Consider the following 17,225-nt stretch of genomic DNA (forward strand, 5'->3'; position numbering starts at 1 on the left):
TGTAGAGTGTACAACTCATTCTCACATTGAAAATTAATATTAACATCCTTTGTTTTATGGTGTTCAAGGTAACATGCAAATTTCAAGTAATATGGAAGAAAATTTAAATTTGAATTGGACAATGTTATTTTTTCCCTCTGCTAATAATGGATCTTAAAATAAATTAAATTTTTAAAATAGAATAGATTTTAAAAATAAGTGTGCCATTTTTAAAAGTTTTCCTCCTGACTACCAAGAAATGCTTTTTTTTTAATGGCAATAAATCTTCAAAAGTACTGCATAAACTATAATACTTTTTAGTTAACTTGTTCCAGAATTGAGATCTTCAGAAAATTTCTAATTTATGAAAAGCAATTCTTTGCAATGAATTCATTTTTATACTAAAGAAAAAATAAAAAATTAAACACTTATTCAAAATATTCATCATCTGAAAAAAAATCCCATCACAGTAATATTTATTTTTCTAACTAAGTTTTTAAAATATTTTAATAGCTACGTAAATCTAGATTTTTTGTAATTCTTTTTTTGGAAAGCAAGATTTGTTGTTGAAGAAAAGTTTTGGAAAATGAACCAATATAGCTTTATCTTATTTAATCTTATTATATTATCATCAAAGATATCTAGAGTATACTCCTTGAAGGGATAGTAAATTATTTACCTGACCCCATTACTTTATCTTAATCTGGGTACAACAGAGAATAGTGGTTGAAATGCTTTCTTTTTTCCTTATGATTATTTTCTGCTTCAGTGCTGATAAAAATTTCAAAAATATTATTTTCATAATTCATATGAGTTATTTTTCATGCATCTTGCATAGACATCTGATATCCTTTTTACTACATCTTGCTTATTCTGGCATTAGAGTACAAGAGTAGTATGGTAACTGAAATATGCAGATTATCTTTAAAAATCAATTCAGTGAATAGTTTCAGTCTTTTATTCTGCTCTGACTGATAACTAAATAGAACAACTGATGCTTCATTTCTTCTATTTGCCTAGCTCTGTTACTGACATCTTAGTGAAATATCCAAAATATGGTCAGACAGGATTGAAAAGAGGGAAAAGAGACTTATATGCAGAGCCAAAATAATTAGTCTCACAATATGTTTTATTTTAATACTTGTCACATTTGGTCCTGCATTTCTTTAAAAGACTTTAAAGTTCATTCTGGAAAGTTGATTTAACCTTCTGTTTACCAGTTGAATTCAAAACTTAGTTAGCTAATCCTAAGCAATACATTGTTGGTTTGGGATAAGGACAAAATAAAATTTTGCTAAATTTTTTTCATATTTATCTGACATAAATTTTATTTGTTCTTCATATATTTCAGTAGGTAAAATTATTGTTTTTATTTTATCCAACTACAATTTTTGAAAACTAATTTGTATGTGGCTTTTAAATTCAGTATATTAATAATAAGAATAAAAGAAGATCAGCTTCAAAGAAGAAAACGTGTGCTTTGAGGAATGCATATGTACCAGCCACTGTTAAAGGTAAGAATGTATTGAATTTGCATAACTATTATTTTAAATCTTATGAAAGACTAAAATCCATTATTTACCACATTGTTTGTTTAGTTAACAAAGAGAATGACAACAATAAAAATTTTGAGAATTCAGTATTACATGAACGAGTTGCATCCATGCAACAACAAGTCACTACGCTTCAGAATTTGAAAAAGTCTACTGAAACTTTTATCAAGGAATTAAAAGGAGCCAATGAAAAAATTACACAACAACAAGAAATAACCGATCAAAAACTTCAGACCACCAATCAAACCATAAAGGTAAAGATAATTTTAGTGATAAGTTGTATCACAAGATTATGACAAAACTATATTTTATTTACAATATTGCTTAACTCACATTTATGCAATTTATATGTGTGTATAAATCTCTTGTTCAGTAATTGAAGTAGATTTACTTACTGGGGGAATGCACTTGGGAAGGAAGTTGCATGAAGAATAGGCAAATAGGTACTAATTAAAAAACAATATGATCCTATTAATTTTGAATTTCATATTCTATTTTACATTTCCAATTTTGTTCCTCTTCCGTAGTTGTTTTGGTATTTATTTTGTATTAATCTTAGCTTTTAAAATCATAATTGAGTTGATGAATATTCAGCTTTTGTATGAAAATAGTAATTTGAACCACATTAATTTTAACCTAAGTGCTTGGTTTGGAATTTAAAGCTTTTCAAAATGTGTCTCCTTCTTACCTTGACAATCTTTTATACTCTTTTCCTGCTTTGTGCACTCTCCAATCCAACCCTACAGGCATTAGCACTTGTTCTGGCACACAACCTCCAACTTTCATCTCTGTGCTTTTGTACAGACTCTCCATCAAGCCCGGAAGGCTCTTCATCTTCACATCTGTCCAACCACCCCCTCTGTTGTCCTCTTCCCACTCCTCACTTGTTGAAACCTTCCCCTCCATGTTTACTTTGTAAAAGGCCTAGTCATATATCCTATTTTCCCCATTAGAATTTAAGTTCTTGAGGTCAGGGACTGGGTACAATACTGAACATAGCACACTGTCAGGCAACCCAGTATGTGCATAAAACATGCATATTGGTTAAGTCATCTATTCAGTTGGGTAGATCCTAATTCAGTTATAAAGCAATTTAAGATTTTTCTTTAAATGAAAGAAACTTCCTATTAATTTCTCAGGAAAAGAAACAGGGAAATTATTATTTTATATCAAAGCAACCAGTAATTTGGTTTTACTTGTCTATCCAATATTTTGTTTAATATGACTGGGAAAAGCAATTAATAAACATTTTAATTGCAGAGAATTAGTCTTAGACTAGCAGTGTCTACATCCTAGTGCTCTCCTGGATTTAAAACCATTCCTTCCCTGTAACCAGGTCTCAAACTGTTACTGGAAGATTAAGGACAGTCCAATGTGGCCTGCCAACCCACTGGGAATGAGAGGGCTGATCCCATTCTTGAAGTCTGCAGAGGATCAAGTCTGTGTCAGTCAGTAAAGTTATAACTCTTAGATATTCCCAACTGTGTTAGAAGTCAGGGGAGCCTGATTCCACTCTGGGTTGAAAGTTTCCCAAATTCTGTTTCAAAACTTCTGATCTGATGGCAATTTATTTTTATTTATTTTTTATTTTTGCTTAAGGCCAGAAGTCATTTGTTCTTGCATTTTCAAAACAAATGAGAAGTTTTTTAAAATGAGATGACTATTAGAAACATATCTACAATAGAATGTAATTCAAAATGTATGGCATAGAAGAAGCTTAAGTTTTGAACAAAAGAACAATTTTTTCCATCCAAGCTGGAAAAGAAGCACATTTTATTGGAAATTATGAAGTCTCAGGTGAGTCGGTTGGCTCGGACCTACTTACTACTTGAAACACTGTGAACAAAAAACATAAAAGAGTACTACAGGAATTAAACTAAAAATCTGTGTGATGGATGCATGTTTTTTTCCCCTTCTCAGAAACCAGTTCTAATTCCCTTTCTCACAACTAATTTCTCTTGAGGTATCATATCAGTGCTATCAAATAGGAAATCCACATTTTAAACAGAGATTTGGATTACTTGCCAAGTGAAAATTAAGGAGGTAAAAACCCATTTTCCTCTCTGTAGGATTCATTTACATTTTAGACAGCACAGTAGTTCAGGAGATCAGATGGCCTATAATCCATGTTCTTCTCTGAACATGGGGTAAGAAAGCTATCCAAAATGACTTGGGCCAATCATTGCAAACCTCAAGTTATTACAAAGTAAATACCATACTTATGCTATTATTCAATAAGTAGTCTTAAATTTCCATTAAAATCTCCAATGGACTAGATATATATTTCCTGGTTATGGAAATATAGAAGAAATAGTGAAAAGAGGAGACATGACCTTTGAAAAAACAGGATCTTTGGATTATTTTCACTTTAAAAAATATCTACAAAATTAATTTAAAATATTTCACCAATTATAAGATAGCCAAATAAGTAATTACATTTCTTAACAATAATGTAGTAAATTATTCTGAATAATAATATAGTACAATTCTATAACCATTAGTTTCTTCTCCTGATAAATTAGCATTTTTAAGGGACTTATACTGAAAAGAGCATGCCAGTATTAGGTACAGACAGATTTATTCTTCAGGCAGCATTTTTTAAAAATCTCTGAGACTTATAACATTAAAATGTAGGCTATGATAAAACACTCTAGATATTCATTTGTCAACATATTTTGTAGCTCATCAATCTTGAGGTATCTTTTGATCTCAGTAAGATGTTTTATCACAGAAACATGGAATTTGTTATGAGGGTTTGGTATTTGGGAGTTTAATTCTGTGATTATTTTTCCCTCTTAAAATTATCAATAGTAATTTAGATAATTTTTTCCAGTTAAAAATCTGTCTTTTAGGGCTCAAATAATTGTCCTTTTAAGACAATATTAAAGTTTTTATTTTCCACTATTGGATCAAGTTTCTGCCTGTCAACCAGTTAAGAAGTTTTTCATTGAATGTGCAATTGTGCAGTTACTTAATACTGATTCTAGTCCTTTAGATTACCATTCAGAATGTAATCAAAGAATTTCTTAAAACTCAAGAAAGTTTTTATTTTATGAATATTAACTTCCCATGTCCTTTCAATTAAAAAACATTATTGATGAGTAATGTTTTGTCAGAGCTTGCTTTGGGACTTTGGGTATTAGTTAGTTAAACATTTTTGGTTTTCTTTGATAACAAAGGACAGGAACCATAGTTAAACAACAAAACTTAGCAGGTTCTTATAGAACAATATCTGTTTACTATTTGATGGACTAATATACTAAAAAAAGTTAAGCATTTCTTTAGCGATAAGTTTTATAGTTTTAGACTAATGCATAAAATTCTACTAAAATTCTTGACAAGTAATCTTAATCAAATGAATTCTTTGGGATTGGATCAGTTTTTGTATTTTAAAAAATGCTTTATTGGCTGAGTGATTTATGCAACAACATTTGTAATCTAGACTAGAGTTAGTTCACAGACATAAAGAGATAAATGACTCATTTTATGATTCTCCAAAGCAAATACTGGAAATTTCCTTACAATGTACTATCATATTTATCCTTTTTGTATGACTTTCTTTCTGAGTCATAAAATAAAGCAATATTTTTAGCTAGTATTAAGTGGTGGAGAGAAAGAGGTAAAAGAGAAGCTCACATGGGCTGCTGGATAGTAGATAGGTGGATTGCTTCCTTGTAAGGAAAAAGTGGGCTCTCTACTGCAGAAGGACTAGCCATTGCTGAGAAGAGAAAGGGGAAGAGAGTATGACTCCTGGGAGGTAAGGACTATAGTGGAGGTCACTGCTAGAACATTACCAATGAATGTGCATCAGGAGAGGGTAAATGAAGGCTTGCCTTACAGGGGACAGGTATACAAATTCTTATATAGCTTATCTCAGCTCCTATAATGCACAATCTCAGTTCCAAGCCCAAGGCTCTCTGGCTTCTCTGGTACCTTGTCTAGTTGTATATATCCAAAGTTGTTGTGGATTGAATTCCTGGGTCCAGTGGGAACGTCAAATTCAATACAACAGACACAAACACCCCTAGGGTCCTTTTTCAGTGTTTGTGCAAAAAAAAAAAGCGAGTGCATTGATTCAGTTCATAGCACCTGTGTTGTGGGCAGGACAGAGAAGAAAAAGTCACAGAAAAGTGAGCCAGAAAATGAGGAAGAAAGAGGGTGACCATCTCAGTCTGTCCAGTTTAAAGACAGAGCCTGTTCCACTGACATAGGCAATCAAATGAGAGGAAAAATAGTGTCTTCATCTTAGAATATTTGGATGTGCTCAGACCTCCATCCGTGTTAGGTAAGCTAGCTACATGCTACAGAAGTAAGCCCACATTATATGTTTTAAATAATCAGCATTATGTTAGGATGATCGGATAGGTCATCATTAGGATGTTCCTATTACCATGCATTAAGACAAAAACAAAAGTCAACTTCAATAATTAAAGAAAAACTCTTGTCAAGTAAGAAATGGGAACTTAAAAACATTCATTGTGCCATCAGTTGTCTTTATATGAGGGCATCTATGTATAGGTGCAGTGGAAAGAGCACCAGGCCTGGAGTCAGGAGGACCTGAGTTCAAATGTTACCTCAGATTCTTCACAATTGTCTAGCTGTGTGACCTTGGGCAAATCCTATTGCCTCAAATAAATAATTTTTTTAAAAGTGTCTTTGTAAGAATGTAAAATACTTTACTGCCCATTGAGTATATTGATGAGTGACTTTATATAAATACAATAATTTTATATTTTGCATATAATTTCTGAAAATAAATTTTTGGTTAAACTGTCGAATTTTCTTTCTTGGCACATTCAACATGCTACATTATTGTAAAGTAAGTAAATAACTTTTTATTCACAAATGATTGTGCAGTCAGTGCAGCCTCTGAGACTGAAATGCAGCAGAGTATGAATCTATTTTCTGTGGTGATTAAAAATAAGTAAACAGTGGTATTCTACTAATCTGCACCATACCATCAATATGTGGTACCATGAGTTTTAGATCAAATAGAGAAGTTTTGAATGTTGTGGATTAAGTACACTTATCATGGCAGTTTACTTTCAAAGATACATAGATGATGAGGTTGGTACATGCATTTCTCAGTGTCTGAGAGGCTCCAAAAGAAAGTGTGGGAGAGTACATATTTTAGGCTGCCTACCAAACTAAAGATCTATAGAGCTACTTTGTTAAAATAGTTCCATAGAAATTTGGACAATATAGCAGCACCATGTCAGGAAATTGAATTACTTGCATTTGAATTGTCTTGGAAAGATGCTGAAGATCACTTGACAAGACAAGGTACCAAATGCTAAGGTCCTTTCTCAAGCTGAACTGCCAACTCCAATGAACTGACCATGCTGTTCATATGGTAAATGTATGTTTGCCTAAAAGACTATTTCATGTATTTTATGGACAACTCCCACAAGCCAAGTACTCATGTAGAGGTCAGAAGAAGCAAAATAAAAGGCACTCTCAAGGTCTCTCTGGAGAGCTTTGGAATTGATTATGAAACATGGGAGACACTGCAACAGGATTGCCCAGCACCATGTGATTGCATTAAAAAAGGCTTCATAATCTGTGAGCAAAAAAAAATGTAAGTAGCTCAAAAGGAAGATGAGATGAACAAATTTCAAGAAATCTTCAGTCCAAAAGTTCATATAGACTATTTGTGCCTGACCTTCCAAGTTTATACTGGTCTAATCCACCACAGTCAAATAAAATGTACTTTGACCCTGACATAGTGATGCCATTTTGGTCTGAAGGACAATAATCAATCAACCAACCAACCAACCAACTATAGAGAATGATTATTGAGATAATACATAATAAAACTGGATAGGAAAGAGGAACAGTTATGAAGGGCTTTGAATGCTAAACAGAGAATTTTGTCTTTGATCCTGGAGGTGAAGTGAAGCCACTGGATTTTATTAGAGAGGGAATGACACAGTCACATCTGATTTTTAGAAAGTGAAGTGGAGGATGGACTGAAGTAGAAGAAACTTGCGACAGATCAAATCAACAAGCAAGCTATTGAAGTAATCCAGATATGAGGTTATAAGGGCAAATACTAGGGTGCTGTCAGTGTCAGAGGACAGAAAGAGTGTGTGTAAGAGATATTATGAAGGTAAAATCAATAGGAATTTGGCAACAAATTAGACATAGAGGAGTTAAGAGAATGCAGGAAGTTGTGGATGATCCCAGGATTACAAGGCTAGGCAAATGGAACAGTTACTCTGCAGTAATAAGGAATTTAAGAGGAGAGTTAAAAAAGGAGAGAAAGATAATGAATTCACTTTTGGACATGTAATATGGCATAACAACTTCACAAATGAAGAAAAGCAGAAATAATAGATGTCATCTTTTACAGACTCTAATTCAACATTACATTCAATAAAGGATCTTTTAGCAAAGATGAAAAATTAATTAGAAACTAAATGACTTAATCCTAAAGAATGAGTGGGTCAAAGAAGAAATTATCAAAATAATAATTTCATTAACATAATGGCAGCATTGAGAAAATATGCTAAAATTAATGGACATATCAAAGCAGTAATTAGGGAAAGATTTATAGCTCTAAACTCCTTCAATAAAAGAAAGACCATTGAATAGAGAATGTAACTAAAAAATACAGCCTATTTTTGTATTTACAACAATACAACAAATACAAAAATACAACAAATTAAGAACTTCAATTAAATATCAAACTAAAAATTATGAACATCAAAGGACAGATTAACAAAACTGCAAGTAAAAAGAAAAACCATTTAATTAATACATGAAAACAGGAGCTGCTTTGAACAAATGAAAACAATTATTAGGAATCATTTTGTACAAATATATGTTGACTAAACTGACATTCTAAATGAAATAGATCAGCATTTACAAAACTATAAATTGTGTAGATTAACAGACTAGGAAATAGAATATTTAAATAATTCTACTTTAGAAAAATAAACAAGTCATAAATGAACTTCCTAAGGAAAAAAACTAATTAAAATTTTATCAAACTTTTAAAGAATCACCAATTCTACATACATTGTTTGGAAAAATAAGTAAAGAAGGGATTCTATTAACATTCCTTCCATGACACAAAGTTTTCAAATAATTAACCAGGGACAGTCAAAAATACAGAGCAATTTCTGTAATGAATATTGAGGTAAAAATTTTGTATGTAAAATAGTAGTAAAGAGATTACATAAATATTTCTCAAACATACACTATGAACAGGCTAGATTTATGTTAGGAATTCAGAACTAGTTCAATAATAGTAAAACTATAAGCATAATTGACAATATTAATAATACATCCAACAAAAATCATATGATTATTTTCAAAGATTCAGAAAAAAGCTTTTGACAGAATATAATTTTTAAAAAATTGAAATCATAGCAATAAATTGAACTTTTACTTAAAATGATATTTCTACCTAAAACTAAAAACAAAAAGGATATATTTATTGAAAACAGTTAATATGTATTTCTAGTAAGATCAGGGTTGAAGAAATTTGTTGTCTATTATTATCACTCTTATCAAATTATTAACATTGTTATGAAATAATGTACTAGAAATGTAATATGTAGCAATAAGACAAGAAAATGAAATTGAAGGAATAAAGCTAGAAAAAAAGAGAAAACAAAACTATCAAGTATTTTGCAGTTGATCTTCTGGCTTATTAAGGGAAGAACCCTAGAGCATTAATTATTAAAAGCTAATTGAAAATTCATTTGAGCAAATTTTTAAGATACAAAATAAATTCACATATATTATTAGCATTTCTGTATATTGCTAACAAAATTCATCAGGACAAAAAAATAGAAAGTTCACTTAAATAAACCACTGATAGTAACAAATGTCTTAGGGTCCATTTGTCCTGATATACACAAGAACTATGTGATCATAATTTCAAAACACTTTTCATACAAATAGAGGTCTAAATATTTGAAGAAATGTTAATTGCTAATTGTTAGGCTTAGCCTATATAATAAAAATGACGTATCTAAAATAATCCACTTAGGGGCAGCTAGGTGGCGCACTGGATAAAGCACAGGCCCTGGAGTCAGAAGTACCTGGGTTCAAATCCGGTCTCAGACACTTAATAATGACCTAGCTGTGTGGCCTTGGGCAAGCCACTTAACCCCAGGTTGCCTTGCAAAAAAAAATAAAATAATCCACTTATTCAATGTACTTATTTACCAATCAAACTAATAATTACTTTATATAATGGTGAAAAAAGTAGAAAAATATATCTGAAACAACAAAGATGAGTAATATCATGGAAATCAGTGAAAGAAAATGAGAAGAAAAGGAGCCTGGAAGTACCAGATCTTAAAAGTATACTAAATACAAAGCTGTAATTATCAAAAAAAAAAATGAACCTGGGTAAGAAATGGAGAAATTGATCAATAGAACAAATTTTGGAATACAATATGTAGAAACAAATGAGCAAAGCACCTAATGTTGATAAACCCAATAGGGCAAGAAAAATTGCAGAAACTAGGTATAAATGAGAAACTTACTGAGACATGCCTTCTTGATTTAGTAAATGGTATCACAAATGGTGACATCACAAGCAAATTAGTGGTACATGAAAGAAAACTGTTAGATGTATGTATAGAGTAGATTTCATGAGAGCTTTACAGTATATGAAAGGAATGATTGTGATTACCTAAAATTAAAAAATGTTTTTGCCCAAACATAATCAATAGTGGTTAAGATTAGAAGAAAAGCAGGAAGCTGGAGGGAAATCTTTTCAGTAACTTTTTTTAATAAGGTCTCATTTCTAAGAGATATAGGGTAGTGATTAGAATTTAGATTTAATTGGACAAGTTCCATATACTGTCTATACAGATGTATGTCAGTCTGGAAAATGGACATCCTTCATTCACTTAATCTTTTCTGTTTTGATCATCAAGCTTAACTAATTTGATAAGTTACAGATCTCTTTCAGAGACACAGTGTTGGAACCAGCATATTATCCAGAAATAGGAGCATCTGTATCATCCAACTTAGACACAGATTGAATCTTTTCCATCACAAACACCTTTATATTTTTAATCAGAGGGTTGTTAAATTGGATTACTTTTGTTGTAATTTTGAAGAATGGATCTTAGATATTTTGTTGGAAGAGAGCCTTTAAAGTTATATTTCATTCTACCAAATGTAATAGTTTTTCATAATTAACAAATTATGAGGAGTGTAGAATCTTTCACTTACATAATCTTTCAATCCTGAAATAGTTATGATCAGGTCTATTGTTGATTATTAGCTGTTGCAAAACGGTTCATGAATATACAACTTAACTAAGATTTTGTAAAAATGATAAAAGTCAATCAGAAAATATTGATGTAAATCATTTTTCCAGTATTAATTTATAAAAATTTCCCTTCTCTTTTGTAATCTTCCTTTTTTTTTCAAAACTTGAGTATCAGGGCAGCTAGGTGGCACAGTGGATAAAGCACCGGCCCTGGAGTCAGGAGTACCTGGGTTCAAATCCGGTCTCAGACACTTAATAATGACCTAGCTGTGTGGCCTTGGGCAAGCCACTTAACCCCATTGCCTTGCAAAAACTAAAAAAAAAAAATGAGTATCATCAATGCTGAATACCCATTCAGTTTGTTATATCTTGCATGGTTCTCCTTTCTTTATGCTCCTATTTCCACCGGACTGGTTTTTTTCCATTTTAATTCTCTTTAGAGACATTTCTCCCTCCCTTTTACACACATCTGGATTGTGATTTTAGAATGAAGGTTCATAGTTGAAATCACTTTGGTGGTAAAAGAATTTTTCATAATATTTGCAAATATTTTTTCACTTTTCTCATATATTTCTTTTCTTCTTATTTTCATCCTTAAGCAGCCCTGGCACGGGTGACTTTGCTCTCTTTACAACTTTTTAAAAAGTTGTTGGGGACAGCTTGGTGACAATGGAGGCAGCTAGGTGACTCAGTGGATAGAGCACTGACCCTGGATTCAGAAGGACCTGAGTTCAAATCCAACCTTAGGCACTTAATTACCTAACTGTACCTAGCTTCGGCATGTCACTTAACCCCATTGCCTTACAAAAAAACAAACAAAAAGAAAAGTTGTTTTATCCTTACTGATTTTCTTCTTTTTTTCCAAGACAATACTTCTGATTATCATCTGTTATTGGAATAGAAAAAACAATAACTTGAAAGTTGGAAGATCTCAATGCAAATCCTCCCACACATTCTTACTACCTATTTGACTTTGTCTTTCTAAAGTGTTGGTTTCCTGATCTTTAAAAAGGATGAAGTTAGTTTGATGACCCCTGACTTCCCTTCCTCTTCTAAATCAATGCCCTCTTCTTTTACTATTTTACAAACAAGTTTATATTCTGAACTACTGGTGTTTTTTGGATAGTTTCCCTTTCTTGTTTGAGAAGTGTGTCAAATGTTAACTAACTGAAATGGTTTTTGCCCCTTTTGCCTTTTTTTTTTCTTGTGGCAATGACTATTCAATTTGCTATATATAATACATACAGACATTCAACTATATGACTATGCTCAGTGTCAGTGCCATTTCTGTTGTCTATTTCCAGTTTTCATTAACAATTGCTTGATTAAATAGTTCAGTATGTAACTGTTTCACTTATTTCCACACTTCAATCTTTCTATCTTTTTACTGTTTCTGAGAGTGATCTAACTGTATCTAGAAAAGAATAAATCCCTAAGAGCAATTTGGAATTACGCCCAAAGGGCACAAAATTGTGCACACCCTTTGATCCAGCAATACCACTACTGGGTCTATACCCTGAAGAGATGATGGAAAAGGGTAAAAACATCACTTGTACAAAAATATTCATAGTAGCCCTGTTTGTGGTGGCAAAGAAATGGAAATCAAGTAAATGTCCTTCAATTGCGGAATGGCTTAACAAACTGTGGTATATGTATGTCATGGAACACTTTTGTTCTATTAGAAACCAAGTGGAATAGGAATTCAGGGAAGCCTGGAGGATTTGCATAAACTGATGCTGAGTGAGATGAGCAGAACCAGGAAAAACATTGTAAACCCTAATAGCAAAATGGGGGTGATAATTGACCTTGATTCTGTCATTACAACAATCGGGGACAATTTGGGTCTATCTGCAATGGAGAATACCATCTGTACCCAGAGAAACAACTTTGAAGTTTAAACAAAGACCAAGGACTATTATCTTTTATTTATTTATTTAATCATTCATTCATTCATTCATTTACTTACTTACTTACTTGCTTGCTTGCTTATTTTTGCTAGGCAATGGGGTCAAGTGGCTTGCCCAAGGCCACACAGCTAGGTAATTATTGAGTGTCTGAGGCTGGATTTGAACTCAGGTCCTCCTGAGTTCTGTCCACTGTACCACCTAGCTGCCCCTATTACCTTTAATTTAGAAAAAAACTGATATCTTATTATGTAATCTTGCTATCTCTTATACTTTATTTTTCTTCCTTAAGGATATGATTTCTCTCTCATTACATTCAATTTGGATCAATGTATAACATGCAAACAATGTAAAGACTGGAAAATTGCCTTCTGTGGGGGGGAGGAAAGCAAGATTAGGGGAAAAATTGTAAAACTCAAAATAAATAAATAAAATCTTTAAAAGGAAAAAAGAATAACTCCCTAATGAATAATGAATATTCTTTTATTTTAAAATATTATCTTTTTGGTGATGGTACAGTATTTGATATTTATCACCCAGGACCTGTTAATTCTTTTTTGTCGCAGCCAATGTTCATAATATAAAGATGTGAAGGGTGGTTCACAAGTCCTTGATTTTTCTAATTATTTATTCTTGAATCATTCTTTCACATAGATTTTCCACCATTATCTTTTTTATTTTATTTTATTTTATTTTTTTGGAAAGCTGCTAGATGGCACAGTAGATTACATGCTGGAGCTGGAGTTAGGAAGACCAATGTGAAAATCTCAATCTTAGACACTTTCTGTATGACCTTGAGAAAGTCACTTCACCTCTTTTTGTGTCAGTTTCCTCAAAAGTAAAATGTGAATCATAATAGTACCTGCCTTCCAGGGCTGTTGTAAGGATCTGATGAGATAATATTTGTAAAGTGCTTATCATAGTAGAAGACCTGCCTCTCCACCTCTTCCTTTTCCTAGCTTTGTGTCCTTGGACAAGTCACTTGACCTCTGTCTGCCTCAATTTTTTTCATTTGTAAAATTGGACTAATAGTATCATTTACCTTTCAGGGTTGTTGTGAGGGTCACATGATATAATACTTGCAAAAAACCTATAACAAAATCTTGTGTATGTTAAGTGCTTAGGAAACTCTTGTCCCATCCCTTTCCCCTCCTTTGCACTGAAATTACTTCATACAAAGAACATCTCCACAGAAGGGCTTTATCTTGTCATGGAAGTAACCTGAGTTCTTAAGGATTGTACATGAAAGTGCAGATAAATTGTGTGCAAAATGCTATTCCTTTCAAGTATACTACAAAATTATTATGTAAATCCTTTTTTCATTTTTCTTCCCTCCCCTTCCCCAGAAATGACTATCATTAGATAAAAATCAGCATATATATATATATATATATACATATTATAAATATATAATTTGTAAGATATGTATATAATCTATATATATGCACACACACATATATGTACATATATATATATGTATATATGAATCAAAGCAATAATATTCCACACAGACTTATTTATCAGTTCTTTCTCTGGATGCTGACAGCATCTTCATAGCTATAAAGAAAGTATCATTATAGTTAGTAAGTTAATAACATATTTGTTATTATATAACAAAAATAACAAACTTATTTTTAAAACAATATTTTTGTTCCTGTATAGTGTTCATTTGGTTCTGCTTATTTCTCTCTTTATTATTTTGTACAAGTCTTTCCATGTTTTTCTAAAATTATCAAACTCATCATTTCTTATAGCAAAGTAGTATTTATTTATGACTACTTGTTTAGTCATTCTCATATTGCTGGACATCCCTGAAATTTCCAGTTCTTTGCTCCAAATTGTTAAACACACACACACACACACACACAGACACACACACACACAGACACATACATACATACACACAAACACACACACACACACACACACACACACACACACACACACACACACACCCTACACCTAGATGTGTCTAATGATAGCCATCTCTTTGGGCTTTACTTGAGACTCTCTACAAAATGATGAGATCAGTTTACAGTTCCACCAACAATGAGTTAGTGACCCAATTTTCCCATAAATCCTCTGACATTTGTCATTTTCCCCTTCTATAATTTTCAGCCAATTTTGTAGGTGTAAATTGATATCTCAAGGTTGTTTTGATTTCTATTTCTTTAATTAGTAATGACTTAGAGAATTTTTTAAAATTACTTTAAATTGTTTTGATATCTTTCGAAAACTGACTGTTCTTATCCTTTGATAAGAATGAAATATACATTGTATCCTTCATTTCCCTCTTCCAGATAGTCTTTTTTTTGGGGGGGGGGATTGCAAAGTAATGGGATTAAGTGACTTGCCCAAGGTCACACAGCTAGGTAAATTATTAAGTGTCTGAGGTTGGATTTGAACTCAGGTCCTCCTGACTCCAGGGCCAGTACTCTATCTTTGTGCCACCTAGCTGCCCCCTTCCCAGATAGCTTTTTTTTTAGGAATAGCTTATTTAGGAATCTCTTTTTCCTTCCCTATTAATCTCTACATTGTATTGATTTATCTTTGCACATATCCTGTCCACCAGTTCTTTCATCTCCCCCATGTTCCTCTAGTAGAATGTAAGCTCGTCTTTCTACTCTCACCCTCTGTTACATATGACTAGGGTATCTTACTTTCCCTTTCCATTATAGAACAGAGTTTATTCTTGGAAATGTAATATTTTAGGTTGCCTGAGAGTTTGAAATCTTACTTTGCTATGAGAGAAATAATAAAAAGACTTCTACCTCTTCTACCTTCTCTTTTGTTCATTTTTATATTAAGGAAAAACAAAATCATGACTTAAGTTTTTGGAGTGAAAGGGAGATTGAGACTTGAAGATGGGGTATGAGGTAAAGAAACTAAGTGACTAGCAGGAACAAGGTAAAGGAACTGATATCCTCAGTGGGGCTGTAGGACTGAGATTAGTGAAATGTTTGTGTAGGGAAACTGAGGTGGATATTACCCAGCTCTTCTCTTTCCACTTAATTTCAAAACACTACCAGGCCAGTCTTTGAATTCTCTGCTAAAACAATATTTGGGAAGTAAAGAAAATACTTAGAAAATTAATAGGAAAGTTATTATATTCACATAATATGAGGGAAATTCCTGGTAGGAACAGTGAGATTCTTTTTTCATCCCTCCTCAAATCTCTCATGGTTCCATATTTGGTTTCTTTCTGGCTCCTCAAAATATTTTCTTCTTGACCTGATAGTTCTAGAATTTGACAATACTGTACCTGGGAGTTTTCACTTTTAGATCTCTTTCAGGAGTATATGCAGTAGATTTTTTCAATTTTTATTTTATCCCCTGGTTCTAGCATATTGGGGCAGTTTTCCTTTATGACTTATTGAAATATGTCTAGACTCTTTTTAAAAAATCATGCTTTTTAGTTAGTCCAATAATTCTTAAATGATCAATCCTCAATATGTTTTCAAGGTTATTTATCTTTTTTTTCAATGAGGTGGTTCACATTTTCTTGTTTTTTTTCATTCTTTTGACTTTGATTTATTGTTTCTTGATGTCTCATGGATTCAGTTGCTTCCATTTACCCAGTTCTAATTTTTAAGTGATTGCTTTCTTCAATGAGCTTTTGTACTTTTTCCATTTGGCCAGTCCTCCTTTTTAAGGAGTTCTTTTCTTCACTGAATTTTTTAACCTCCTTTTCTATTTGGCCAATTCAATTTTTTAGGGTTTTTTTCTTTGTATTTTTTGTGCCTCTTTTACCAAAGTTGTTAATTCTCTTTTCATAATTTTCTTGCACTGTTCTCATTTACAAACTTTCATGTACCAACTCTTATCTCTTTAATTCCTTCAGAAATGTTTGTTGGTTCTTTCCAATTTATATTCTTTTCTTTAATGCTTTGCTATTTTTACATTATTATCTTCTAAGTTTATGTCTTGATCTTCCCTCCATAGTTGCTTTTTAATGGCCAAGTTTATTTTGTTCTGCTTATTTTCCAGTCTGTTTCATGATCTTGAACTTTATGTTCAATATAGACTCTGTTCAGCTGGGATCCACTTCAAGCTCTAGGCTTTTTCACGCTGCTTTTTTTCACAGCTAGTTCTGGGAATCTGCAAGTTTTCAAAGTGATGTGACTCCAGGGGAAGTGTAGGCACTGTTTCTCCTGGTCTTTGCTATGGTCTTTACCCAAGAAGAGCCCCTATTACCTATAGATACAAGTCGACAGCACTCTCTTCTGCCCTGGAACTGAGGCCAGGGCCCTGACTCATAGTGACCAACCACAAGCATTCCTTTCATCTCTGGAAATGCAACCCAGAATAGATGTACCAAATAGCAAGCAGTCAACCCACCACGTAGTGTCTACTGAAGGTCCCTTGTAATCTCTGTCTGACTCTTCCTGTCTCTGGGCTGAGTTCCTAAAGCTGCTGCTTCTGCTCCCTCTGTGGCATCCTTCCCCATGCCTGTGGTTGATGTGGCCATTGCATGTGTTTCAGGCCGGTCCTAACCCCAGTGTCAAAGACCTCTCCTACAATCTCCTAAATGGTTTACCCCAGCTGTGTTGG

The 17,225-nt window shown here is 32.7% G+C and overlaps 1 protein-coding gene across 2 annotated transcripts in view; it reads left to right on the forward strand.

Annotated features, from left to right (window-relative positions):
- Positions 1–17,225, forward strand: part of CNTLN (centlein) — a 585,894-nt gene that overhangs the window by 436,946 nt on the left and 131,723 nt on the right. For both annotated transcript variants that reach the window (XM_074197564.1, XM_074197563.1), the window contains exons 17-18: positions 1,406–1,493; positions 1,578–1,786. In XM_074197564.1, the coding sequence (XP_074053665.1) occupies positions 1,406–1,493; positions 1,578–1,786 (297 nt within the window). The remainder of the gene's footprint in view (positions 1–1,405; positions 1,494–1,577; positions 1,787–17,225) is intronic.

Source organism: Macrotis lagotis, chromosome 8, assembly GCF_037893015.1.
Source record: "Macrotis lagotis isolate mMagLag1 chromosome 8, bilby.v1.9.chrom.fasta, whole genome shotgun sequence".
Taxonomy (NCBI): domain Eukaryota; kingdom Metazoa; phylum Chordata; class Mammalia; order Peramelemorphia; family Peramelidae; genus Macrotis; species Macrotis lagotis.